At 39.4% G+C, this 27,843-nt stretch overlaps 12 protein-coding genes across 12 annotated transcripts; 6 read left to right on the top strand and 6 right to left on the bottom strand. All coding sequences in view use genetic code 12, as the record gives it.

Moving 5' to 3' along the window:
• Positions 1-54: 54 nt before the first annotated feature.
• KGF56_003825 (nucleoside transmembrane transporter) lies at positions 55-1,485 on the top strand (the record flags this gene model as incomplete). Its single annotated transcript, XM_049325199.1, has 1 exon — positions 55-1,485. One exon carries the CDS (start codon positions 55-57, stop codon positions 1,483-1,485), a length of 1,431 nt encoding a protein of 476 aa, XP_049179151.1.
• Positions 1,486-1,617: 132 nt separating this feature from the next.
• On the bottom strand, positions 1,618-3,657 carry TOK1 (Tok1p; the record flags this gene model as incomplete). Its single annotated transcript, XM_049325200.1, has 1 exon — positions 1,618-3,657. The coding sequence occupies one exon, from the start codon at positions 3,655-3,657 to the stop codon at positions 1,618-1,620; it is 2,040 nt and encodes a 679-aa protein (XP_049179152.1).
• Positions 3,658-4,302: 645 nt separating this feature from the next.
• On the top strand, positions 4,303-5,589 carry KGF56_003827 (uncharacterized protein; the record flags this gene model as incomplete). The annotated part of the gene is made up of 1 exon (XM_049325201.1): positions 4,303-5,589. The coding sequence occupies one exon, from the start codon at positions 4,303-4,305 to the stop codon at positions 5,587-5,589; it is 1,287 nt and encodes a 428-aa protein (XP_049179153.1).
• Positions 5,590-7,747: 2,158 nt separating this feature from the next.
• Positions 7,748-10,249, top strand: KGF56_003828 (putative zinc metalloprotease; the record flags this gene model as incomplete). Its single annotated transcript, XM_049325202.1, has 1 exon — positions 7,748-10,249. One exon carries the CDS (start codon positions 7,748-7,750, stop codon positions 10,247-10,249), a length of 2,502 nt encoding a protein of 833 aa, XP_049179154.1.
• Positions 10,250-10,340: 91 nt separating this feature from the next.
• KGF56_003829 (uncharacterized protein) lies at positions 10,341-12,599 on the bottom strand (the record flags this gene model as incomplete). Its single annotated transcript, XM_049325203.1, has 3 exons — positions 10,341-11,017; positions 11,324-11,375; positions 11,616-12,599. 3 exons carry the CDS (start codon positions 12,597-12,599, stop codon positions 10,341-10,343), a joined length of 1,713 nt encoding a protein of 570 aa, XP_049179155.1.
• Positions 12,600-12,931: 332 nt separating this feature from the next.
• On the bottom strand, positions 12,932-15,898 carry CNH1 (Cnh1p; the record flags this gene model as incomplete). The annotated part of the gene is made up of 1 exon (XM_049325204.1): positions 12,932-15,898. One exon carries the CDS (start codon positions 15,896-15,898, stop codon positions 12,932-12,934), a length of 2,967 nt encoding a protein of 988 aa, XP_049179156.1.
• Positions 15,899-17,548: 1,650 nt separating this feature from the next.
• Positions 17,549-18,982, top strand: KGF56_003831 (uncharacterized protein; the record flags this gene model as incomplete). Its single annotated transcript, XM_049325205.1, has 1 exon — positions 17,549-18,982. One exon carries the CDS (start codon positions 17,549-17,551, stop codon positions 18,980-18,982), a length of 1,434 nt encoding a protein of 477 aa, XP_049179157.1.
• A 62-nt stretch (positions 18,983-19,044) lies between these two features.
• On the bottom strand, positions 19,045-20,088 carry KGF56_003832 (H(+)-transporting V0 sector ATPase subunit d; the record flags this gene model as incomplete). Its single annotated transcript, XM_049325206.1, has 1 exon — positions 19,045-20,088. The coding sequence occupies one exon, from the start codon at positions 20,086-20,088 to the stop codon at positions 19,045-19,047; it is 1,044 nt and encodes a 347-aa protein (XP_049179158.1).
• A 357-nt stretch (positions 20,089-20,445) lies between these two features.
• KGF56_003833 (Golgi transport complex subunit) lies at positions 20,446-21,636 on the top strand (the record flags this gene model as incomplete). The annotated part of the gene is made up of 1 exon (XM_049325207.1): positions 20,446-21,636. The coding sequence occupies one exon, from the start codon at positions 20,446-20,448 to the stop codon at positions 21,634-21,636; it is 1,191 nt and encodes a 396-aa protein (XP_049179159.1).
• Positions 21,637-21,789: 153 nt separating this feature from the next.
• KGF56_003834 (translocase) lies at positions 21,790-24,909 on the bottom strand (the record flags this gene model as incomplete). Its single annotated transcript, XM_049325209.1, has 1 exon — positions 21,790-24,909. The coding sequence occupies one exon, from the start codon at positions 24,907-24,909 to the stop codon at positions 21,790-21,792; it is 3,120 nt and encodes a 1,039-aa protein (XP_049179160.1).
• A 663-nt stretch (positions 24,910-25,572) lies between these two features.
• On the bottom strand, positions 25,573-26,175 carry SEC72 (Sec63 complex subunit; the record flags this gene model as incomplete). The annotated part of the gene is made up of 1 exon (XM_049325210.1): positions 25,573-26,175. One exon carries the CDS (start codon positions 26,173-26,175, stop codon positions 25,573-25,575), a length of 603 nt encoding a protein of 200 aa, XP_049179161.1.
• Positions 26,176-26,573: 398 nt separating this feature from the next.
• Positions 26,574-27,362, top strand: KGF56_003836 (uncharacterized protein; the record flags this gene model as incomplete). The annotated part of the gene is made up of 1 exon (XM_049325211.1): positions 26,574-27,362. The coding sequence occupies one exon, from the start codon at positions 26,574-26,576 to the stop codon at positions 27,360-27,362; it is 789 nt and encodes a 262-aa protein (XP_049179162.1).
• Positions 27,363-27,843: the final 481 nt, after the last annotated feature.

Below are 27,843 nucleotides of genomic sequence, written 5' to 3' on the forward strand. Positions count from 1 at the left end.
TTCATCTTCATCTTCATCTTCACTCAAAAAAGTTAGGACTTGGGGGTAGTAGTGATGGAGGCAAATAGACGAGATGACGAAGACATGGAAGGGCAAGAACTACATCATCAGCAGCAGCTGAAGAAGGTGGACCTAACTATAATGAAGGTTGGTGAGATATTCAGTTTAGAGTTATCGCAACTCAAGTATCTTACATTCATGATTATGGGAGTTGCATTGTTATGGCCATGGAATTGTTTCTTATCTGCATCGGCATTTTATGGGACCAGGTTTCTGAATACTTTGTCTCTCGTTAAGATATACTCTTCAACGATGATGTCAGTATCAACAATTACTTCAACAGCATACAATTTTTATCTTTCTCAAAAACAAACTGGTGTGAATTATCGCAAAAGAGTTCATATTGGCCTCAACATGACCATATTCATATTTGTATTTATGGCAATAACCTGTGTTGTACAACTACTTATCGATATGGATGATACTGCATTTTTTATCATCTTGATGTTCATGGTGTTTTTGTCTGCAGCAGCTACATGCTTGGCCCAAAATGGAGTTATGGCCATGGTAAATGTGATGGGAAGTCGCTACGCGAACGCAGTAATGGTTGGTCAAGCCATAGCGGGTGTTTTACCCTCCTGTGCGCTTATAGTGTCAGTACTTCTTGTTGGTGAAAAAGGTCTGGAGGAGAAACATAAAATCGAAAAGGACTTTGGTGTCTTTATGTACTACATCACCGCTAGTTTGATCTGCATAGTTGGCCTAAGTTTGTTGTATTTGGTAACACAGTATGAGAGTGGATTAGAGTACCACAAGCTTGATCAAATCACCCAAGACGACAATGTTTTTCCTGAAGAAGAAGGACAAGAAGAAGAAGAACGGGAAGAACAGGAAGAACAGGAATTGGTTGATTCAATACCCACACAAAAGCAATTTGTACCCTTTTTCCAGTTATGGTCAAAATTGAAGCTCATAGTCATGACCATTTTTTTCACTTTTAGCATTACTTTGGCGTTTCCTGTTTTTGCATCAGTTGTCGAGTCGAACCATACTGAGCTGAAGTTTAAATTATTCAACAAACAAATATTTGTACCCTTTATCTATCTAATTTGGAATCTAGGTGACTTGTTAGGGAGGGTACTGTGCGGGTTCCCAAGGTTGAACATGGTTGTCACATCTCCAAGAATATTAATAACGTACTCGTTAGCAAGATTGGTGTTTATTCCATTGTTCTTGACGTGTAATGTACATCCAGGTGTATCCGAACCCTTGATCAAGTCTGATATTTGGTATATCTTGTTGCAACTATTGTTTGGAATTTCAAACGGACAATTGTGTACATCGTCTTTTATGATTGTTGGTAAGCACTGTGATACCGATGACGAGAAAGAGGCTGCTGGCGGCTTCACTAGTGTCTTTTTGAGTGTAGGGTTGGCGGTAGGTAGTATTTTTAGCTATCTTCTTGTGCTTGTGGTGAATCAATAAAGGAAAATAGAGAGAGAGAGAGAGAGAGAGAGAGAGAAATTGGACCTGATCTATTTCTGTTCTATAAAATGTTCGTTTGTTTTGAAAATAAAAAATAGACATTGAAGCTCATTAGGCAAAATATTTCAAAGCTCAGATATTGTATTCATCTTCTTCCTCCTCAATGAGTTTTCGCAAAGTATCTTCAATTTTGTAATAAGCTTTCAATATCAAGTAATTTGGCTCTTTCAAAGGCATTCGTAGCGGACTGTACTGGCTGAGCCAGAACCCTCCATAATCTTGATTACCATCAAAAACTTTGGAAGCTTCCACCAACCCCAACGCTTTGAACGTTTTTCGCCATTGAATGTATGTGTACTTCTTTTGTGGATTTGTAATTCCATCTAATATTAAAAGTCTTAAACTATTCAAGTACTTCAAAAGCTTTTCATGTGCGTCTTTTCTGTAGAAGGCTTTTTGACGAACTTTCTTGTTGAGCAATGAGCCTGATGTGGACGCATTCTTGGATTTGTTGCTTAACTCTTCAAGATCCTCAAGATCCTCATTGATATCCTTTAAATCGTTTTCTTCCTCTTCCTCTTCCTTTTCCTCTTCCTCGTCCTCTTCCTCTTCCTCGTCCTCAGTCTCATCTTTCACGTCATCTTCCAAGAAAAAAGTCGAACTCAAACTTATCTTGTCCTCATCTTGCCTTTCTTTCATTTGCTTTTTGACCCTCTTTTTAAATTGATAAGCTTCATCAGGCTCAAAAAGATACTGGCCACACCATTCACTCAAAGTGTTAAAGATTTCAAGCAATTTGTCTCCCACGTTGGACACTAGTATAGTCATTAGTGGAACAGCCCCTGTTGCCCAAGATACAAAAAACACCCTCCCGAGATTTGTTGCTGGAGCATAGTCTCCATAGCCAATGGTTAGCAAACATAGGAAACAAAAATAAACACCATTGAAGTAAGACCAACCCTCAACAAAATGGAAAACCAATGCTCCAATCAACCAAAACGCCAAGAATACCAGTATAGTTAGTAGCAAAGAAGAATTTAGGTTCCTTTGTTTGACTTGGTGACGTATTTGTCTCATCTTGCGATAGGACTTCTCATTCAATATGTGGCGGTCCTCCTTTCTCAACTTCTCGACATACTTCTTTCTCGCAATTTCAACGTCGTTCCAAAATATCGCTGCCGAAGCCGATGAAAGGATAAGTGAGCGGAAAGTAACAACAATCAATCCTATTATCAATACACCCCCTAACAGAAATATCAAAACCACCACTTTTGCTCCTGCAGTCACCGGTTTTATATCCCCTAAACCAACTGTAAGGAATGAAACAATACAAAAATACAACGACAGACCATACGTTAGATCTTCAATCAAATGTGCCATGCTAACTGCTCCGCACACCGACCAAATAGCAAAAAACACTGTATATAACATCAACGTTCTCTGTTTCTGATCCAAGTTGAATGTTGCCGGGTATTTATCTAGTTTGTAACCCATGAAATTAACGAGCAAAACAACCATGCATAATATATAGTACCCGGCGGTGAAACAAGCAAAGAAAAATCCTTCCAGGAGAATCATATCGGGACCAATATCATTGTACTTTGTAACCAATACGGCGGCAGTGAGAAAGACCGACGCGAAAAACCATGCAACAATCGATATCAGTTGCGTAATGAGGTACTTTACCGATCGAGAAAAATTCATCAATAATGAAATGTTCCCCACAATGCCCAATACAAGAGACAAGATGTTCATGACAACCACCTTGTGAGGATCTTGCAACAATACTCCGTTCTTGGTGTCCAACCTCCAGTGTTGTATCAACGCAATAACAGATAACATATTTGCTAATGGACCGAGACATGCGGCGATTAACGGGAAATACGACGATATCAAAAACCAAACGACAAAGTATGGCTCTCCCGGCCTCACTTTTAAATTCAACACTTCTTTAATGGGAACATTTAGTGTGTTGGTTAAGGTAACAGCTGCAGAGCTCCAACAATTCTTTTCTGTATCGAATATCAAGGGACCTAATAACTCTTGATAATTTTCCACATTCTCCATTTGAATTTTTTTCCCGTACGAATGGTCCGGCGTTAGGATTGTTTTGGCCTTGGCTAGCGCCTTCATCGCCCTTTTTGAAACAGATGAAGCGCTAGATCCTGCCATTTCTTACTTCACAAAAGAGAGGGGGGGGAACAGTAATAGACAGAAGGACGCACCTTGGGCCTAATGGAATATTTTTTAAATTATATTTACTCAAAAGATGGGGGCTTTTTTATGGCACTAATTTACACACGGGTTTTGATGGGGGTTTTTTTTTGCACCCATTCCATTTGGTAGCATCGTTGAGCAACGCTTGAGACACTATCGAGCAGAGCGAGATAGTGTCGGTGTCGATGTAGTCCACTATCGACCAGAGCGAGATAGTGACGGTGTCAATTTGCTCCACTATCTCGCTTTGCTCGACAGTGTCCGAGTCGATAGTGTCAAGAAAAAGAAAGTTAAGCTCAATTTTCATTTGGGTGCAAAAGGAAAAAAAAACATGGATAAAATAATAAGCGGATATATCGAGATGGTGCCCCTCCCCCCAAGAATGCGGAGAAAATGAATTTTTCATAATAAAACGTTAATAATTTTTCCCCCTCGATTTGACTTTTTCACCCTTTCACCCTTTCACCCCTTCGCCCTTCACCCCTTCACCCCTTCGCCCTTTCACTCTTTGTCTTTTTTCAGCAAGTTCTACTGAACATTTCTTCCGCGCCTTCACCCTTTGTCTTTTTTCAACAAGTTCTACTCAACATTTCCTTTACCATGCGCTTTACAGATGATCAAGTTGAGCGTTTAGGTGGTAACATTGACAAGTTGCTTAGCGAGATAACTCTGGTTAATGAGCATGGGCAACCGCCGCTTGTTGCGCCTGCTTGTACCATGGGTGTAACCGATAATAAGAAGACGGTCATTTTAAAAACCAAGGGAGTCAGAAACTTGAATGAACCAGAACCGGCCACAAGTGAAGATCTTTATGCGTTTTTCTCTTGTACCAAGTCGATTACTGTAATGGGCGCATTGATCTTGTACGAAAGGGGACTATTGGAGTTGGACATCCCAATCACCAAATATTTTCCAGAAATGGGTAATATTGGTGTATTGGAGCCAGGAATTTTAGATAAAAAGACAGGAGAGTATTTGCGGCCACCGAAAGCACCCAAGACTCCTATAACTGCGAGGCATTTAATTACCCACACCGCGGGTTTCTCCTACGGGTTCATACACCCAGACTACTTTACCTTAATCACCAAGGGCGAAAAATTGGATCCAATCGATCCAAGCATGGAATTTTTTTTCAAAAAGACGCCCTTGGTTCATGAACCGGGAAGTGCTTGGATGTATGGTCACAGTATTGATTGGCTAGGGTTCATTATTGAAAAAATCAGCGGCGTCAAGTTGAGCACATTCTTGAAAAGAGAAGTGTTTGATCCAATCGGAATGAATAGTTGTACATTCCAAAAAAAGACTTTTGAGAATCTTGTACGGGTTCATTACAGGAAACAAGACGAGTCGCTCAAGTTACAGGAGAGATTCTCATTGAGCTTGGATCCAAAATTGGATTTAGGAGGCCAGGGATGTTTTGGCACGGTTGGCGATTATTTGAAGTTTATAAGGGTTTGGTTGAATTTTGGATTTAGTCCCGATAGTGGTTTACGTATACTTTCGGAATCAACAGTAAAGTATGCCATTAGAAACCACTTGCCAGAAACTATTAATTTAGAGTTCATCGGGCTCGCCCATAATTTTGTTGACGATGATGATGACGACGACGATGGCAAAGTGGAAAAAAAACTAGATGGCTGGACATTAACGGGAAATGCTTATTGCTCAAACGACCTTCCTACAGGTAGACCAAAGGGCTCAATATACTGGGGCGGTTTAGCAAACTTGAGTTACTGGATAGATTTTAAAAACCAAATTGGCGGGTTCTATGCAGTTCAAGTTTTGCCATATATGGATGAGTCCAATATCGAATACATTCAAAAATTCGAATCGGAAGTTTACAAAGTTGTTGATGAGAATAAGAACACACTGAATGCAAAGCTTTGAAGTATCGACACCAACACTATCGAGCAAAGCGAGATAGTGGAGCACATGACACCGACACTATCGAGCAGAGCGAGATAGTGTCATAAGTGTTGCTCGTTAGCGGAACACATCGACACCGGCACTATCGAGCAGAGCGAGATAGTGTCATAAGTGTTGCTCAATAGTCGACACCTCACTACCTAGCTCTGAAAGTTTATAGTATTTAAAAGACATATTCTCTCAATACCTCAATCATCACCTCAACCCTATCGAGCGAAGCGAGATAGTGGAGCAAATCGACACCGACACTATCTCGCTCTGCTCGATAGTGTCTTAGGTGTTGCTCGATAGTGGAGCACATTGACTACATCGACACCGACACTATCTCGCTCTGCTCGATAGTGTCTTAGGTGTTGCTCGATAGTGGAGCACATTGACTACATCGACACCGACACTATCGAGCAGAGCGAGATAGTGTCTTGGGTGTTGCTCGATAGTGGAGCACATTGACTACATCGACACCGACACTATCTCGCTCTGCTCGATAGTGTCTTGGTTGTTGCTCGATAGTGGAGCACATTGACTACATCGACACCGACACTATCGAGCAGAGCGAGATAGTGTCTTGGGTGTTGCTCGATAGTGGAGCACATTGACTACATCGACACCGACACTATCTCGCTCTGCTCGATAGTGTCTTGGTTGTTGCTCGATAGTGGAGCACATTGACTACATCGACACCGACACTATCTCGCTCTGCTCGATAGTGTCTTGGTTGTTGCTCGATAGTGGAGCACATTGACTACATCGACACCGACACTATCTCGCTCTGCTCGATAGTGTCTTAGGTGTTGCTCGATAGTGGAGCACATTGACTACATCGACACCGACACTATCGAGCAGAGCGAGATAGTGTCTTGGGTGTTGCTCGATAGTGGAGCACATTGACTACATCGACACCGACACTATCTCGCTCTGCTCGATAGTGTCTTGGTTGTTGCTCGATAGTGGAGCACATTGACTACATCGACACCGACACTATCTCGCTCTGCTCGATAGTGTCTTGGTTGTTGCTCGATAGTGGAGCACATTGACTACATCGACACCGACACTATCTCGCTCTGCTCGATAGTGTCTTGGTTGTTGCTCGATAGTGGAGCACATTGACTACATCGACACCGACACTATCTCGCTCTGCTCGATAGTGTCTTGGTTGTTGCTCGATAGTGGAGCACATTGACTACATCGACACCGACACTATCTCGCTCTGCTCGATAGTGTCTTGGTTGTTGCTCGATAGTGGAGCACATTGACTACATCGACACCGACACTATCTCGCTCTGCTCGATAGTGTCTTAGGTGTTGCTCGATAGTGGAGCACATTGACTACATCGACACCGACACTATCGAGCAGAGCGAGATAGTGTCTTGGGTGTTGCTCGATAGTGGAGCACATTGACTACATCGACACCGACACTATCTCGCTCTGCTCGATAGTGTCTTGGTTGTTGCTCGATAGTGGAGCACATTGACTACATCGACACCGACACTATCGAGCAGAGCGAGATAGTGTCTTGGGTGTTGCTCGATAGTGGAGCACATTGACTACATCGACACCGACACTATCTCGCTCTGCTCGATAGTGTCTTGGTTGTTGCTCGATAGTGGAGCACATTGACTACATCGACACCGACACTATCTCGCTCTGCTCGATAGTGTCTTGGTTGTTGCTCGATAGTGGAGCACATTGACTACATCGACACCGACACTATCTCGCTCTGCTCGATAGTGTCTTGGTTGTTGCTCGATAGTGGAGCACATTGACTACATCGACACCGACACTATCTCGCTCTGCTCGATAGTGTCCAGTGTATTGATCGAGACGCGCCTTTAACATTTGATCGACATTTGGTAGCATTTTGGCCCTTCCCCCTTTACCAGGTAGATCACGTGACATAATTACCCGAAACAAAGCTCCGCCAAAAGCCACCGGGAAAAGAAAGCGCTTATGTGGGATGTTACACGAGAGCAGTTTACACTGGTGAGACTCCGATAGAGCCAGCATTGTCCCGGTTTCCAGTACTGTTAGCATATAGCATCACTACCTAAATCAGCTCCTTCGTTTTGGTTCTCTTTTTGTTGCTGCACTGCTTTATCAGTTTTCCTTTTTAATACATATATGCATAATAATTATCAGAGGTTGGAGTCGAGCTCTAGATCATTAGGCAGTCTGAGCATGCATCTCCCGGCGAGTCCGCCACAATATGACGATATTGACGATGATAGCAATATTCAAAGCACAGTCCACGAGTCCTCCTCGTCCTCGTCCTCGTCCGCTGCTGCTGCTGCTGGTGGTGGTGGTGGTGGTGGTGGTGTTTATATGGAACAATTTGAAATTGAAGATCCGGCAGGAATCGTACAACAATCACTACTAAATCGAGCCCAAACGGCCTCAAAAAAGTTTGCTAATAATATCCAAACACGCATTATCCACCCCATCAGCAAAATGATTGATCCCATATATGAAGGATACAAATTTCTACAAATGCAGTATGAAAAACTGATACTCAAGATTGGAAACCCATTAGTCATCAAACGACTATTATATGTATTAATTATGATGCTTATTGTGTTTGGGATGTCAAAATATAATACAAACGATTCAGTCAACGGAGTGTCTGTGGGAGCGCTTTCTAGAGGCAAATTTTACGATATGGAAAAACTTTCAAACACAATTGGCCGTATTATTGATGCAAAGTCGATGAAGGAACATTTGGAATATTTTTCCTCTATCCCGCACATTAGCGGTTCAAAGGGAGATATCGCTTTGGCAAGATATATTGAACAATACATGAAAAATAATGGTCTACATAATGTTGAAATCAACGAGTTTCAAAGCTTTATAAACTATCCTAATAAGCAAGAGACATTTCTCCGCTTAGCTGATGGCTCATTCAATGCAAATCTTTATGAAAAGCATAATGAAAACATGGAATATCTTGCATATAACCCCAATGCGTTGAATACGGTGGATACAATTTCAAGTAAATTCCTTTATTTACACTACGGTACCACTAAAGATTATGAAAACTTAAAACAACAAGGTATTGATCCAAAGGGGAAAATAATTTTGATCAAGTACGGCGGTGATGTTCCAGAACCAAACAAAATTCACCTTGCAGAAACATATGGGGTAAAAGCAGTTGTTTTCATCACTCCGAAATTTGAATCAATGCAAGGGGACGTTATCCAAAGAGAAAATGTGGGATTAACCAGGATGGCTCCAGGTGATATTTTAACCCCGGGTTGGTCTTCCGAGGGTGGATATGTGACGCGGTTGTCCTGGGATAAGTCAGAGACAACGCCCAAAATACCCTCAATACCAATTTCCTGGAATGATGGCGAAGCACTAATTCAAAAATTGAATATGGGCTTTAAGTTTGAGGACGGCTTTAGCAGCGGTGATGGAAACTCACCGGATCTTCAACTCAAAGTTAGCAATATCGACAGGCCCGTGCATCCAATCTGGAATGTTGTTGGATCTATTGACGGTCGTGAACAAGGAGATAAAGGTATAATAATTGGGATGCAAAGAGATTCAACGTGCTACGGAACAATTGGGACAAACACAGGTATTGCCGTATTTCTCGAAATGATAAAAGTTTTCACCTCTTTGCAAAGGCGATACCAATGGACACCGTCGCGGTCAATATATTTTGCTTCATTTGATGCCACTGAGTATAATTTGGCTGGATCAACGGAATGGATTGAAAATCAAAAACAATCTTTGAGAAAAGATGGTTACTTATACGTAGACATCAGTGACTTGATTTCAGGCGATGACCTTCATATAAATATGCACCCGTTTTTGTTTAAATCCGTTTTTAAGGCCTTATTTCAAGTGAAAGCGGGTGATAAGACGCTCTTGAGCTTGGTTGAGAGAAATAAAGCTGAAAATAATTTTTTGGAAATGAAAAACTATATTCCATTCATCAATCTTGTCAATATTCCTTCCTTGGAAATAAAGTACAAAGGTCGACCTTATCCGCGAAACTCTTGCTACGACAACTTCCAAAATTTCGAAGAATCTAACATTGATAAACAAATGTTAAAACACGCGCAAATGGTTGAGTTATTGTCCAGGATAGTGTTTGATTTTGCAGAGAGCCCCTTGATTCCGTATGACTTTAAAAATCTCGGCAACATGTTGTTTCTGTACGTACATGATTTGGAAAAGTATACAGAAACCATTATTGCTCCGTTAACGGTGAAACCCATAATGCACTTTGATAGGTTGGAGAGGGCTGTAAAGGTTTTGATGGATGTCGGTGCTAAGTTTCATAAGTGGTCTGAACAGTGGGATGAATATCTTAATCAAAATGGAGGTTTGGAGCCACCTGTTTATAGTAGGACCCGTTGGGCATGGAATGATAACATGGTGGACTTCAACGCCAGGTTTCTTATACGGGAAGTTCAGCCAAAGAGGTCTGGTTATAGGAATATGTTATTTGGCATGCCGTTTGATGCATCGACAACAGGTGGTGGTGAGTTTGAATGGAATACATTCCCATTTGTTAGAGGTTACTTATCAAAACAAGATTTCAGTCTGGCACAGAATGAAATCAACCGGTTAGCATTCGCGATAGAGGATGCAGCTAGGAACTTCCTTAATTTGGTTTAAGTTAGAATATAGAATGCACAAGGTTAGGGGAGGGGGGGGAGGTGTAGATAACTCAAAGATGTTAAGTAGAAAAAGAATATGCTTTTTTTTTTTAGTTTATTAGCTCTATCAAGTCCTCTAAATAATAATCTTTGCATCCAAGCTCTCTAATTGATCTGGTTAAATTGATCAAGTACTCGCTGTTTTTGCCACTTGGCCCTACATTAGTTTTAATAATAGCAGCAGTCTTGCGAATATCTTCTGGCCCAACAAAGCTTTCTAATTCCAACCCGCCAATATATATCAGGCTGTCTAAGTACCTTCCAAACTCATCTTCCTTTACCTTTACGTGCTCGTATAATTTAGAATCGGTATCGGTGATGTAAAACTTAACAGTCTTTAACTCGTACCCATTCTGTTCACGTATATCAAGATATTTACTAACTTCTTCTACGTTTTGCGGCTCGATATAGTAAGCACAACCACTTACTTTCAAATCCTCAGGCTTCAAATCAGAAATAGTATGGTTAACATCAACAATCTTTTTGTCTCTCAACTCATAAGTGTGCAAGTCATTATGGAAAAACTTTTCTCCCTTACGGAGCTCGTCTAGAGATATCAAAGTTACAACACGTCCTGGAGACGCTGGAGTTCCTCTATGATCAATGGAACTCTGCCAAAATCGGCGTACATACCCTTGTATATAACCCACAACTTTAAATGAGACATTGGGCGGTGGCTTAAATATCAAAGAGCCATATCCAATTACCCACATTCCATTGCCTGAGTCTATTGTCATAACTATTTTTGGTCACAGTCTCTAAGGTATTTCAAGCTTTCAACTTGTAGCCCTCTTCCCCGGTATAGAAAAGCTGCGAAATTTGTCACAGCTTTTTGCGTTTTATAGATTCTGGTAGCGCTTTCATCTTGGAACCTTGATTGTCATCACGGAGTGCAAACAACGATGACTTGAATCAGCTTGTTTAGAGAATACGGATATAGATGCTACTAGTTTAGTGGGATTTTGAAACAATAGAAATTGGGCTATATTTTGATGATCCACACTCACACTTTTCCTTGCTACTTAAAGCTTACCTATTGTGTTTACTAGCGGTGATGATGAAGGCAACGCTAGCGACTGCTCTTTCTGCAAAATCACATGACCAGCTATCCTTATATATATATATATATAATGGCAGAGCATAAGTAACGACAACCTTTTACTAACTGACTCATCTGGTCAACATTAAAGCTAAAACTAGCTTTTACTTGCCAAACCCGTGTGTTTTTTCTGAGTGCTACATTTAGGGTGAAGAGGGGGGGTATGAGATATTATGAAACTGTATTTGACTTGATTAGGGACTTCTTATTGTCTTTTTTCTCATACATAAGTGAATTTGAATGCCATTTTCACTGTATCCACTAATTTATCTCTAATATTGGCATTTCTGAGATATCTCCCCGAACTCATCACTATTGCCAGTATCACAAGCAAAATGAGGACGTTTTTCTGCAAGTATACCTTCACTAGCAGGAGTAAATACATGAGCTTCTGTTTGATGTCTTGCTCAGAAGGTTTCATTGTCTTTTTGCCCAGTTCCAAATTTCTTTCATTCTCATAACTTCTTCTGATTTCCTTTATTGATTTGTATTTCAAGTTTTGTTCTCTAGCTAATGCCCTGGCCACAGCATCTTCTTTATCCTTTTGCTCCTTGGCTCTTCGTTCCGCTTCTAACTTTTCATTCTTGGTCTTTTGCAAATTCAGTAGTTTTTCTTCCTTGAGCGTCGCTAGTTTGTTCTTTTCTTCTAAATTGTTGCCGATTATTCTAAAAGCTTCATCATATTGGTCAAGCTGAGGAAGTATTTCAAACTTGACCAAATCTAAAAACTTTTTACCGTACTTGTCACTCTCGTCGATATCAATGTAGGATTTTTTCAAATCATGAAGATACTGGTCCTTATTATTAATAAGATCTTGGTTTAAAATAAGCATCAAATTAAAATTAAAAGTGATTTCATAGGGTATTTCATTTGGGAGCCATATGGCTCTTATCAAATTAGTTACTTCGTTGCTAGTGACTGAGTTCCGAGCCACATTAGCTTGTACTTGGTTAAGTCTCTTATCCTTTAAACACACTCCTACTACTACGAGATACAAGTTGATGATCTTAACAAGTAAATTGGTTGAAATCGTTCCCTGTTTGAATTCCGAAAACGCATCGAGATAAAGTTCGTGTATTAGCTTGAATGACCCTGCAAAATTCTTACCCATAAATTGCTTCAACGCTAGCTTATAGTTATGCTCCATCTGCTTATTGCTATTGATTGCCAAGGGTGACAAAGTGGTAGATGTGTCTATCAGCGAGTCCATCTTTGAATAAAAGAGTAAAGTTATGGGGAAAGAAAAGAAAAAAAAAAAATCTCCACAAATTTCAAAATTTATCAAAACAATGAATAACACAAGAGTAAAGGGAACAAGAGTAAAAGGAACAAGAATAAAGAGAACAAGAAAAGCAAGGACTTTCCAAAATCCTCAAGGGCCAACTTGTTTGTCTTCTTCTTCATTTTCCATGTATTCAACCTCCTATGCACTTTTCAATGGCTGTCTATTAAAATTTATATAAGAATTTCAATGAAAAACTGCACTCCATCCATTCATTTGTTCTTCCTCATTTGTTTCTCTTCTTTTTTATTTTTATTTTCCTACTCTTCATCAGAATCATCACGGTTGGTGTTGGGTAACTGCCCCAACGCTTGAAGTCTTCGCTTTTTCTCTACCCCAGTTTCATCCTCGGAATCAAAATTACCATCTTCTTTTTCTTCCTTTTCCTCTTTTTCTTCTTCTTCTTCCTCTTCTTCTTCACTAAACTGATCATAAGTCTTAGACAGAGGGGGTGGCGGCGACACCTTTTTGACTAAAGAATGTTTTCCTCCTCGCTCATGCTTTTCCTGCAAAACTTGTGCAATCTTGTCCTCAATTTTGTCGATTTTATCCTTATGTAGATTCACCTCTCCTTGTGGAATGAGCACATTATGACTTACACCTTTCTCCAAGTCTGTCACGTTTACAAAAGGAGAAGGTTCATTGGGATTGTCGCTTTGAGATGCACCACCACTACCGGTTGCCGAATCTGTATCTGTTTTCATACCTACCAATGACTTCATCTTTCCAACAAGCGTTGATGATCTGGATCTATTGGCTTTTGCTTTAGGAACGGATGATGCATGCCTGTTTACTTTGTATCTTCTGATTATCTCACCATCCTCATTCTCAATAAGTATCAAGTTGTCAACGCGATGTGCAAATACCTTGCGTTTCTTAGGATCAGCCTTGTTGTAATATGTGCGCCGGGAAAGGGAACGTGAAAGTTTTTTGACAAGGGGTATATTCTTTTTATCAGTTTCATCATCCAGTACAAATTCCCTTGGAGTAGGGGAACTAGTTGAATATTGAGATAAATGTCGCTGTAATGACTCCATAGAATGAATACTCTCCTCCTCCTCCTCCTTCTCCTCCTGCTCCTCCTCCTCCGCATTTTCACCTTCATCTTCTTCGTCTTCTTCGTCTTCTTCGTCTTCTTCACCTTCTTCTTCACCTTTACCGTCTCCATCCAGTCTGATCTTTTTACTGTTTGCTGGCTCGTCTTGTATTTTTATGTCATCTATAACTTCACCATGTTGATCTTCAACAATCAAAGTATCTCCATCTTGATATGCAGTGGTTGGGACCTGCATCGTCTCTGCTTTTGTATACTCTCCATATTTAGACTTTCCTGATTGCTTCTCATTTGAGTATGGCGCATAATTTATTGATTCTTCCTTCTTTAGTCTTTCTTCTTCGGCGCATTGCTCGCTATTTGCACTAGACGACGATGATTCCTTCACCTCTGCAGTTGATGTTTCGGGTTCGGTTGATATTGTACTCTTAACACCGTTATTGTTGGCACCAACTCCCAATTGCAAAAACTCAGTAGCAGGCCTATATCTCTCACGCCGTCCTTCTTCTCCTTCTTTCTCTTGATCATCTCCACCGCCACCACTCCGGACTCTCGATAACGTTTTTCTAATAAGACTATGTTTCTTCATTCTCTTTCTTCTCTTACTTCTTTTGGCGCCTCCTGCAGGCCGGACTTTGATTCCGCTAGTCTCTGGCAACATCTCCTCCTGGTCCGTTATATTTTTTGATTCATCCTTTTCATTCCGTGCTACTGAGTCCACTCTGTGCAAAGAAAATGACGAGTCTGCTCTATCAAGTTTTTGCAATCTTTGTATCCAGTTGGATCCACCACCTCCAGTTTGATCACCATTCGTACGCGTATAAGACATTGTAATAGCCATTCTGTTCAATCTTTTTCCCAAAGTCAACACTGCCACGGAAGATCCATGGACTATAATAGACGTCACAACAATAAAACATACAATAGGCCATATGCTTGCTAGCAACTGATAATGAGGAAATTCATCGTTTGGTAAAGCTGCTAGTGGTGTTTCTTCTGTTGTGTAGTGACTCTCCAAATCCTTTCTTGCCAATATACTTGCAAAGATTGCACCTACACCAATTGGGCCGAAATGGCCGCAAAAAAACGCCTCTCTCCAAGTTTTAACATCAGGAGTTATTGGCTTCAAAAGCACAACTGCAGGTACACGTCTCAAGAAAATGACGACAAATGCTAAAATGATTAGTCTCCAAACATTTAATCCGATTGTTCCATCATTGAATTGAGGCCATGGTATGATTGCACCAAAATAGACAAAAAATGACAAATTCAATAACAAGTCGATAACAGTCGAAACGTGGGACTCCTCGGTCTTTTTGGCAAAAGCACCATTCCACCCAAACGATGTTCCTGCGGCAAATGATACCAACAAATCATCAACACCCAACATAGAGCCAATACCGGCACAGTTGAATGCAAGAAACACGAAAATAGCCAAGAATGACTCACGATCAATCAAATTTTTTTGTTCTGCAAATGCAACCAATTTCCGAAGAACGTAGCCCAAGACGACTCCCAAAAAGCATCCAAAAAAGCATTCCCATAATATAGTCAAAACAAACCAGTTTTTAACAATCTCTCTTGCGTTTCCTGCATAGGTAATCAAGTATAAAGACAAATATATGAATGGGAATGCCATACCATCATTACAGCCTGATTCTGCAGATAGTATATTACGTAAGTGACCAGGGACTCGCTCAGCAAATTTACCTTTACCAACAACGGCAGCTGCCAAAACTGGATCAGTAGCAGTAATGCACGCACTTACTAATAGTGCATCCTTGAATGCAAAATGCGGGATTAAACACCAAATAAATAGTCCAACAACTAGCCAACCTGTAGTCATTACTGGTACTAAAAATATAAAAACCGAAACCCAATGCTTTTTCATATACTTTCTCGGCAACTCGACTGCCACGGCAACGATTTGGATACACAAAACTATTCGACATATTTCCAAAGTGATGTAATCTGAATTGCCCCATTTTGTCGGGGAAAACCAATCAAGACAGTGTGGTCCTAAGATCAAGCCAGCTATGGTAGCCACCGTTGCTTCACCGATATACAATCGTTCCTTAACAAATAACGACACCAAGGAGAACAAAGTACAAAATATCCCCACACAGGCATAAGCGACATGCGGAGTTTCGATTTCAAGTTGATCCCAAGCCATAAGTATCCTTGTTTGTATAGTAACTCAAAAAAGAAAGGAAAAAAAATTAGTAGGTTTGGCGAAAAGTAAAATAGCCTTTCCTTTTCTTAGGTCTGCATTGAGGATAAGGTCTCTAGATTATCTTTCAAACCCCGTTTATAACTTCTTGAAAGGAATATCAATCTTAGTATACCTTTATCAACCTTTATCAACCTTTATCAACCTTTATCAACCTTTATCAACCTTAGTATACCTTTATCAACCTTTATCAACCTCTATCCTATAGGTTAAACGACTCTTTACTAGTGATAATAAACTCTTCTCTATTATTGTTTTTTTTTCTCTCTCTGATAATACGATGAGAAAAGGCTTTTTGCTTTTTGCTTTTTGCTTTTTGGTGTGTACTTGAAATTTAGTAGGGAATTTTCTTTAATCAGTTGATATCAGAGTAAAGAATAAATCAATAGAGATTGGATTATGCAAGAATGATAGCTGAGATATTATTTTCCTTCTTTGGGACCCTTTCAATACTAAGATTAATACATGTCAATTCCCAAGATCCTTCTTGGCAAACTTATTATGTTATATCCTAAAACGTTTTCTACATTGCTCTTGATGCATCACAAAAAAGAAAAAGACGACACTATCGAGCAACACTATCGAGCAACACTATCGAGCAACACTATCGAGCAGAGCGAGATAGTGGAGCACACTAACTCTCATCAACACTAGCTCTCATCAACACTAGCTCTCATAAACACTAGCTCTCATAAACACTAGCTCTCATAAACACTAGCTCTCATAAACACTAGCTCTCATAAACACTAGCTCTCATAAACACTATCACGCTCTGCTCGATAGTGTTGCATCACGTTCCACTTGATAGTGTTGATAGACAGTTTTTGAGTGCTACAATATATTTGCACACACTTATCGAGCAGAGCCGGGATAAAAGAAAAGGCTGCGAAAAATAAAATAATTTACACTATCTACACTATCGAGCAGAGCGAGATAGAACGCAGACTTTCAAAGTGCTATATAGATAGTTTCTGAGTGCTACTTCTGAGTGCTACGTAGACAGTTTCAGAGTACCATATAAACAGTTTTTGAGTGCTACTTCTGAGTGCTATATAAACAGTTTCTAAGTGCTATATAGACAGTTTCTGAGTTAGACAGTTTCTGAGTGAGACAGTTTCTGAGTGAGACAGTTTCTGAGTGCTAGATAGATGGTACTCATTTCCACTTTGATTGACTATGAATTTATAATTACATAGCATATATATAGCACATATATATTTATCAATGCTCAGTTATCTAGTGAAGCGAGCTAATATCCTTAGTCGGTGTTGTGACAAACTACAAAGTGTTGCTCCACTATCTAGCGAAGTAAGCAGATGTCGTTAGTCAGCATTGCTCCACTATCTCGCTTTGCTCGATAGTGTTGGTAGAGTCGGTGATAGCCAGTATTGCTCCACTATCTCGCTTTGCTCGATAGTGTTGCTCGATAGTGTTGCTCGATAGTGTCGCTCGATAGTGTTGCTCGATAGTGTCGTTCGATAGTGTCGGTGTTTTGCTCAATCACGTGACCCATAGCTCATCGCTCTTTGCTCTTCACTAAAAGCATAGACACACTGCTATAGTTTTTCGGCCCTAATATTAATCAGTTTCATTATGTCCTTATTCGTACACTCCAGCGAGGAGGATGACGGTCCTAGCTCTAACCCAAGTATCCACAGAAAACTACTACATTCGAAAAACAAGCCAACCACCACCACCACCCCCCCAAAAAAAAATTTGACATTTACAGCATCGACGACTCAAATCTCACATCTTTCAGACGTGTTTCAAAGCCTTTTATCCGTTAACAAACAAACTATAATAATTATTAAACCCGTAGGCATATCGCTACATTCAACTTGTAACTACACCACCAACGTTCATGTCAATATAGATCCATCCTTGTTTAGCATTTTCAATATTTCCCAGGAGGAAGAAGAAGAAGGTGAAGGGGAGGATGCTGACTACACAGAGGACACAGAGAAGGAAGAGCACGCTGAGCAAGAGGAGTTGCAACTTCGACTAGGAGTTGACATTGGTTTAATAGCCGATTGTTTCACGTCTGTTATGAACACTATTAGGTTCGAGTCCGCAGTAACCTGCTATTTGACGTACAATGGTGAAGGTCACCCCTTGGTGATTGAATTTGAAGATAACTACATCTCTGAAAAGCTAGAATTTTACACTTTTTTCCTTGACAATGAAGATACTATGGGTATACTAGATAATGCGCTGCAGATAGATTATGAAAATGTTGTTATGGAAGTCTTGGTAAAAAGTGACGTGCTAACAAACTTACTACAAGACTTGCACCAGATAGGTACTGAAACGTTGTTTGTTTACTGTGCGAAAAATGTGCTCAATTTTATTAGCAGTGGGCCCATTGGCGTGTCAAAGTTGATATTCCCCAATGAGAAAACTATTATGGAGAAACTAGACATAAACTCTGCTTATCAATATGTACTATCGCAGTTTAATTTCAACGATTTCAACAAAATTCTCAAGTCCGTAAAGCTAAGTTCGAGATGCAAGATTATCAAAGATTTTCAAGGCTTGTTTTCCATTCAGTTACTTTGCAAAAATCACCAACAGAGTGGTTATCTGGGAACTTTGATAACAATACATCTAACGGAAATGATGCATGACGAATTAATGATCAAATCAATTATAGAAGAAGAACAAAACCAAATTGAACAGATACAAGCAGTCACTCGTCGGAAACTTGGACTTGGACTTGGCCTTGCTCCTGCTCTTGCTCCTGCTCCTGCTCCTCCTGCTCCTGCTCCTGCTCCTGCTCCTCCTGCTCTTGCTCCCATAGTGGCCAATTTAACCCATGGGCTGTGGAACGGAAATTTGATCAACTCATTCAAGAAAACTAAATCTTTCGAGAAATCCGTCAAAAGAAATGGTTCTACCTCGGCTCACAACAACAACAACAACAACAACGACGACGACGACGACGACGACGCTGCTGTAGTCAAGCGTCACAAAAATGAGGTTTCAGAGAAAAAAAGTAGCAAACTGGCACAACTACCGTTGTTTCTCTGATGTTGTTCAGATGGATCTTTGTTTTTTTTTTTTTTTTTACTTTTTTTAGTTTAACTACGTGATTAATACACGGATATGTAATCTTCGATTCTACCCTTTTGATTCTGGGCAATGCACTCAGCAATCCATGTTATATTCCTAATCTCCTGTTCCTTTGACTTTAACCATGCGTAAATGGTACTCAAGGTAAACTGTTGTGTAAATGCGTCTCTACAATATTGCATCTCCAATAAATAGAACCAATCACCAATAGACTTTGAATCATCTGTGTCGCTGAATATCTGGCTATAGTCTCCAACGTTTTCCACAATCGATTTTAATTGCTCATAATCATCAGCTTGAGCCAAATCCAAGTGGTATGTTGGATATAATTTACCTAGGTTGGGAAACAAACTCAATTTGTCATCAACTGACAACTCCTGATTAGTTGCTGAGTTTAGAGCAATGTTGATAACTCTCTTGTCGGCTTCTAATATCAATAAACGTGTCATGATTTCCTTATCTGGGCCTTGAAACTTTTTTTCAACAAACTGCATAAATGCTTCTAAGTAGTTCTTGTATAGCTTATTTCTGATTATTTCAATATTCAAGTCATCCAAATCATCAGCACTAACGCAGTTTTTGAAAAATGGTGCTAATGGAGTATCTATTAAAACTGTTGAGTACAAGCTCTCAATGTCTGTTGCAATGGTCAATGTGGGCAAAGTATCAAACCACCCTAAAGGGTTACATTTCTTCAAAATGTCCGACTTGTCTCTCTCGTGCAAAGTGCCGGTAATCATCAATATGACATTATCAATCATATAACCATATTGTATAAAGTCCATAAACTTGGTCAAAGTGCCACTCGATTGACTCTTGATGTATTGGTACTGCTGGAATACTTTTTTATTCAAATTATCCTGAATAATCGAGGTGCTCAAAGGACCAGAATAGTTTGTTAAAAAATTGCCATAATCAGTCGATGATAATTGTAGCTTGAGATCTTCCAAGTTATCGCATTGCGTCAAATTAACATATTGGTTTGTACCGACAAGTCCATTTCTGTAGCCCCTTACAACACCTTCAACATAACCATAATCCACATTGAAAAACAAACCCTCCATCTTATTAAATCTATACGCCTCAACCCTTTCAAGTCTTGCAAGTCTAGCAAGTCTAATGAAATTAATCAACTACTTTACAAGGTTTTTATTTTTCGTGTACAAATTCCGCATTATGATGAGCTCAATTTTTTCCACTTTTTCATTCCAGTTAATTGCTAGGTTTGTTGGTTAGCTAGGTTGACTAGACTGGTTAGCTAGATTGGTTAGATTGGTTAGATTGGTTAGTTGGTTAGCTAGGTTAATTGCTAGGTTGTTTGGTTAGCTAGGTTGACTAGACTAGTTATTTGGTTAGCTAGGTTAATTGGTTAATTGGTTAGTTGGTTAGATTGGTTAGATTGGTTAGATTGGTTGGTTGGTATGTCCTCGCTGATATTGTTGAATACGCTTCAACGTGACTTGGACCCAAGGTACCAGGAGATACTCAATTCCAATTTGCAAGTCTCGGAAATTTCAGAAAAGTATCTACAAGATCTACTTGTGAATGATGAGCTATTATCAATAGACACTTTTAAAACATCAACCACTCAAACAAACCGTACCATAGATGTAGAGATTGCAGAATTGGACTCGCTGCGGTACCAGCTTAACCAGAAATTGAGCTTGTTGACAAATTCCAACAAAGATCTTATAATTGATGTCAATAGAGATTTGAATGATGTACATGACAAGCTATCTTTTGATTACCAACAATGTCTCAATTCGTTGAGCAAGAATCTTCACATTGGGCCCAACGGGTTCTTAAACCGCGAAAAACAGCAACTTCACTCTATACGACTCAACAATGCAACATTGAGCAGCATGGATTCTGTTTTGGATGTGCTCGAACTACCGACTCTATGCAAGCTTTGTATTCTTCAAGGCAACTACCAGGAAAGCTTGGACATAGCAATGTTTGCAAAGTCGTTGATCATTCGGTTCCCCAAATTACAGCTATTCAAAGCTATTTCCAAACAGATTGAAAGTGAGTTGCAAATGATGTTAAAGGGTTTAATCAAGCTATTAAATACCGACTTGAAACAAAACCAGATACTCAAAATCTTTCAGGTACTAAGCCAATTGGAAAACGTTGATGAAGCATCCTTACAACGGATCTTTTTGAATAGCCGTTTCAAATATATTATCAATGAAATATCGAGTTTGGTACCCATATTGAAATTCAGCAAACTCACTTATTTGAAGAGATTTGTTGAAACATACAGAGAACACATTTACTCCACTCTATCTATGTATCACACAATTTTCAAAGATGAAATAAATTTGTTGCTTTTGAATAAATTTGTTACCAGCTTAGGATATAATTTATGTGACGAATTCAACAAATATCTACCGTCAATCAGATCACAAGCAGTGGAAGCTATTGATTCTGATATAGAGTTAAAAAGTTCCATCGATGGCTTGTTACTACAACTAATATATCTTTGCAAGTCCTTGGCCACTTTCCAGTTTGAATTCGAGCCATTAATTTTGGAAAAATTGTGCTTTCAAAATCAGCTCATCAAGGAAGAGGACTGGCTTAGAAACATGGCAAAAGTCAAAAAGTACCGGTGAAAAAGAAAACCAAAAAACCAAAAAAAAAAAAAAAGTAAAAGTAAAAGTAAAAGAGTCAATCAACTTTGAAAAAACTACAAAATCCAATGGTCAATAAATAATATCATCCTCACGTAACTTTCGTTTCCTTTCGTCTCATCTCACCCTCTTTTTCTAATGAAGCTGATTTAATCCAAACAAGAAACCAAGCTCTCTTCTTCCCAATTTGGATATGGACTTCATTTCAGTCTCATCCAATGCATCGCCAATCAATTCTTTTTTCCTCTTTTGCAATTCCATTATTCTACTCTCCACTGTATTAGCTATTAGTATCCTATGGACATACACCTCTCTTTCTTGGCCAATACGATGTGCTCTATCCATCGCTTGCTCTTCTACAAACGGATTCCAAAAAGGATCCATGATAACAACATGGTTGGCGCACGTCAATGTTAAACCCACGTTACCTGCACGCAAGGATAACAACAAAACGTTATCATTGTCCGATTGGTAAAACTTCTTAATTACGCTATTCTTGGTCTCAATCGACATAGATCCATCATATCTCAAATGCGGTATTTTTTCATGGTCTAAAACAAGTTTCATCAAATCAAACAAAGTCGTGAATTGGGAGAATATAATTATCTTTTGCCTAGGATTAGACTTGTGAATTTGGTTTATCAACTCAATACTTTTCTCGATTTTTGCAGAGGGCTCAAATCCCTCATCTCTAGTAGTCAACTCTTTTATCACACTCATATTTGAAATTTGTTTCCGATTATACTGGCTTCTGCAGTAATTCTCAACTTCCTCAATATCTAATTGCTTGATGTAAAGTTTCTCAAATATCGCGTAATCGCAAAGATTGGTCTCCCTCACACGTGTTTTACACTCTAAGCATTCAGCGATCCGGGCACTCGTTTTTTCTTCTTCAACAAGATTATTGTCAAAAAAAGTATCAATGCAAGCGTGACAAATAAGATGCCCACATTCACTAAACAAAACCAATTTGCTTTCCTCATCTACTGTGTCAAAACAAACCGGACAAGCTAGCTGACCGTTACTGCTGGAACATATTCGTTCCTTTACAATATTCTTTACGTTTTCCTTTAAACTGTATGCTGATCGAAGTTGTTTCCTCAAGTCCAACTTGTAGCCCATATCTTCCTCCTTTAGCTTCTGCTCTGTTTTTAGTTTCCCAATTTCCACTAAATAAGAGTGACAACAAGCCTGTCGAAGTCTTAGCAAAAGTGTAAGGACATTGCTATGACTATGGTCACTACTACTAAGCATTTTCTTTGCCAATGTCTGCACCCCCTGTTCCACTCCTTTATAATATAGCATCTCGTCACCCTCAAGCTCGACATAGTTGGAAACAATATGTTTCTCTGGTAACTGTAAAAGTGGTTTTCCATCTATCATGGTATTCTTGTTCCTTCGTAACAAAATGGAGCTTAATAGAGCCCTCAATTTTTTCATACCTTTGCTTCTATCAATTTCATTGTAATTATCGGAATTGGATTTGATTGGAAGAACGATTTCCACTCTAAATTTCTGTTCGATAAAATAAGGTCTAATCTTCAAAAATCTAATGATTGGGTATAATTCTTCAATACTGTTTTGCATAGGTGTTCCTGATAAACAAAAGCGATACTCGCCTTTCAAGTAATTGACAGCCTTTGATGCAACTGTAAGTTTATTCTTGATATTCTGTGCTTCATCCAAAACAATTCGGTAAAAATGAGAATTTGAATCAAAAAAGGGCGATACATAACTTTTTCCGCCGTCTTCTTCCCGAGGGTAATACTTTTTACCCTCATCTTTGTTTTCTTGAAGCTCTTCAGCAAAGTGCTTTTTCCACTCAGATGAAAGGGTTCCATAAGATGTTAGCACAATGTCAAATTTTTTCAAAACTGTAAAAGATGACAATGACTTTCTCTCGTCACCGTGATAAATCCCTACCTTCAATTCGCAATGTGGATGTGTCTTGGACTGTATTTCAGCCATCCATTGTCTCAATAAGGATACAGGTGCAACGATCAAAGTAGTTTTTTTTAATGGGTTCTGAGACTTGTTGGCAACAATCAAAGCAAGAATTTGGATGGTCTTCCCCAATCCCATATCATCGGCCAAAATACCACCTTTTGTTTTGGACAGTTCCATACGTTTCAACCACAGCAATCCGATTCTTTGATGTTTCAACAAATTCACTGCCATTTCAGGAGGAGTCGGCTCCAATCCTTCTTCCTCTGTAGATTCATCTGGCCGAATGTTGTCAAGTAGAATCTGCAAGTCTACGTCTTGTACTCTCGAATCGGAATCTTCCAACTCCTGGAAATCTCTGTTTATTTCAGCCTCATACGGATTAAACAATGCATTATAAGCATGTCCTATATTTCTGAGTTTCGTTGTTATCTCGCTTAATTCATTCTGCTTCCTTGATAGTGATGACTCAACAACTAGTAGCTGTCTCTGAAGCGTATTGATATGTGTTCTTGGGCCTTCCATTGAATGTTGTACTTTTGCAATCATTCTTCGAAGGTCATTTACCATTGTGTGATTTCCCATGCTCATAGCGCGATTCAATTCAACCTGTAGCACCTGATTCTTTTGTGACAGACTATCGAATTGGGTCTGGTGGAGTTGCATCTGGGCACTTATCATCCTTTTTGTATCTATCAATCTATTAATCTCGAGGAGTCTTTCATGTTCGCGTTTTTTCAAAATTTCCCTTTGCAGTGATACAAGATCATTGTAGACTTGAGGAGGTACGTAGGACGAGCCAGGCAATAGACTTTGACTTGCGCCGCTGGAATGCACCGATTCTGGTTTAGTTTGACTTTGACTTGCGCCGCTGGAATGCGCCGATTCTGGTTTAGTTCCTGCGTGGTTTGCCGTAATGGCAAACGACAGTGGTGGGGATGAGGAGCGGTTCGTCTCATCCCACCTATACAGCAGCGGTTTTGGCCATGTATAATCTTCCCTCGGTGGTGTTGAGTCAAATGACGAGGATTTGAATACCATTTTCTCGGCCTCGCCTTCACTTAGGATAATTATATCGTCGTCATCATCCTCATCTCTACCATCTCTTTCACCCCTATCACCCCTATCACCCCTATCATCCTTATCATTATCATTACCATTACCATCATCATCATCACTATCATCGATGTTTATCAGTACATTTGGCGCCTCAGCTCTATTATGGACCGACTCATTCTCACTCTCTTCGTCAGAGACCAAGTCTATAATCTCACGATGAGTCAGGTTCAAATCTGGCTCTATCACTTCCATTCTTCGTCTCTTAAATGGGGAATGAAAAACTGTTGATGCCCATGCCGAACTCATTTCTAGATCCAACGGAAAAAATCTAAATGAATCAATTTCAATTTTCAATTTTCAGTATGAGAGAAGAAGAAAAAGAGAGACCAAGGAGAGACAAAAGAGAGGTAACTTTGCTTTGGGTTTTTATAGTTTCTCGCCTTCCTTCCAAGATAACAACACTTGCTATTCAAACTAAAAGGTATCAACGGTTTTCGAGTAATAAAAAATGACGCGTAAAAGAACCCTTTTCTACTATCTAAAACTACTTGTTAAATATTGTTTCACATTTTCTTTTTTCAGCACTAAATATGGAGCGCGGTTTTTCCTGATGTATTTTTTGACATGCTTAATTATACAAAGTGGAGGAGGTGGATATCATAACCATTTGTATCAGTTATAGCGCCATGTATCAACCTCTTGATATATGTATGTTTATATATATATATTGCTAGTCGGTGTCGTAACAAGCTACAAAGTGTTGCTCCACTATCTAGCAAAGCGAGCTAGTATCATTAGTCGGTGTTGTAACAAGCTACTAGATGTCACTAGTGTCGTAACAAGCTACAAAGTGTTGCTCCACTATCTCGCTTTGCTCGATAGTGTCACTGTATATATATTTTTCTTTTTTTTTTTTTACAAGTAGTCACCATTTTCCTTCAAGATTTTATCGAGACAAATGGTAAGTTCGTGTTGCAACCTTTGGTGATTTTCGTCAAAGACTAATCCTCGCTGATAATCGGCTCTAGCTAGCTCGTAATTACCCAAAAAGAAATTGGCTACACCTCGTCTTAAAAAATTATCTGGATTATTCATCTGCATGTTCAACAATAAATCAACATCATTGTAAGCATTCATATATTGTTTAGTTTTCAAATAAGCATCGGTTCTGCTCATTAAAAACATGGACAATTCCTGTATAGTTCTTTGGAAGCTTTCAAGCTTGGGCCTTCTACAAATCATCTCAATACCAATAGAAAATTGACGGACGCTATCTTCATATTTACCCATTTTGAAAGACTGTACTCCGCTTTCATACAATTTCCTTATCATTTTAGATAAGTCCTTGTTGAAATTCTCAGGTGTAGGTACCGGCGGAACATCATTTCCCTGATTTATTAATTCTTGAGTTATAGTATTAAGTTGGTCAATCTCCAACTTTAATGCTGGTGAGCTTTTGGCTGCTTCCGCGTCTAGCAATACCTTCTTGACCTTGGGGTCATATGATAAAGTCTCCATTATGATCTATACCTTATATCTACCTCAATAAAAAGAAAAGGGCTACCTTTCTTTTGTCTTCCTCTGCGTTGTTCTTTACTGATTATCAATATCAATCCCTCACAAAAAAAAGGAAAAAAAAAAAAAAAAAAAAGAATTGAAAAATCTATCAAATGTGCTACCAAATGTATCCCCCCAGTAAGACCCTCTTTTTTTTCTTTTTGCAATCATTAAATTTCAATTAAGCCAGATTTTTGAGTATGCCGGAATTCTGATTCAACGAAAGGGTTTGAAACAGTTAAGAGATTACGCGGGTCTTGGTGAAAAAGAGATTACGAGGGTCTTGGTGAAGAGTTTACGCGGAGCTTAGTCAAGAGTTTACGAGGAGCTTGGTTAATTCTTTCCACATGGCTCTGGATATGAGAGTTGCATTCAATACGCTAGAAGAAACTGCAGATATTGGTATACTAAATTCGGAAGCATGGACTAATAGTAAAAGAAAAAATGAGGTTCCAATTAAAGCAGAATCCCATTGTCAGAATAAAAACGAAACTAGTTCATTCAACCCAATTGCTGACGAGAGCATAACAACAGCAACAGCGGCGGCAGATACAAGAATCAAACATTCGTTATTCTCCCGTGTTTGGCTCAAATTTCGAACTAAAAGAAATGGTGAAAAAATTGCCAAACAGGAATTGTTGATATCAAACAAGTCCAAAACAGTAGCAGGACCACTAAAACCAACCACCACTACAACGTCAAATTCAACTTCAACTTCGACGTCGTGGGTGCGTAAGTTGAGCAAAAATCATTCAATTTCGGTATTTCGTCCATTTGCAACGTACCAGAATGACTCCATAATGGAGTCAACTACAGCTCTACTATCCCCGCAACGACTACCTGATTTCGTTTCTCCCCCAGCAAAGAAGCCAATGCCCACTATTGAGTCAATACAAGAGGTTGATGAAATTGAAATTGAAAATGAGATTTGTCAAAGAAAAACAAGTTTTTTCCCCATAGTAGAAGATCGAAATGAACTGGGAAATCATAATCAGTTTAGTTTGAAAGAATTTTATGAAAATAGTTTCTTCAAATCCGGAGGACGACAGCCTATTGATTATGATAATTCACAGATAACTGATGAGACATTAGACCCTACAAAGTTACCATGTACTATCGAGCGAAGCGAGATAGTGAAGCAACACTAGCGACACACTAGCGAGCAAAGCGAGCTAGTGGAGCAGTCCTAAATAGCTTGTTACAACACTAGCGAGCAAAGCGAGCTAGTGGAGCAGTACTGACCGACACTATCGAACGACACTATCGAGCGAAGCGAGATAGTGGAGCAGTACTAAATAGCTTGTTACAACACTAGCGACAGTATCCCGCTTCGTTCAATTGTGGAGCAACACCTTGTATCTTGTTACGACACTATCTCGCTCTGCTCGATAGTGTCGCTCGATAGTGTCGCTGGCACTGTGTTAAGAGTGGTGAGGACAATGAGTCGACATTCGTGGTGCGCCTTCTCACGATCTTTGACTCATTTTTCATTTCAAGGAAAGAAAAAAAATAAAAAAAATTGTGAAATTTTTCAAGATAAAGAACCAATTTATCACTTTTACTCTTTCTTCTCTTTCTCTTTTGATTGTCACTTTTTTGGCTCTATTGATCTGTAGTACCTATCAAGGT

The sequence above is a fragment of the Candida oxycetoniae genome, assembly GCF_023343755.2.
Source record: "Candida oxycetoniae strain CBS 10844 chromosome Unknown scaffold38, whole genome shotgun sequence".
Taxonomy (NCBI): domain Eukaryota; kingdom Fungi; phylum Ascomycota; class Pichiomycetes; order Serinales; family Debaryomycetaceae; genus Lodderomyces; species Lodderomyces oxycetoniae.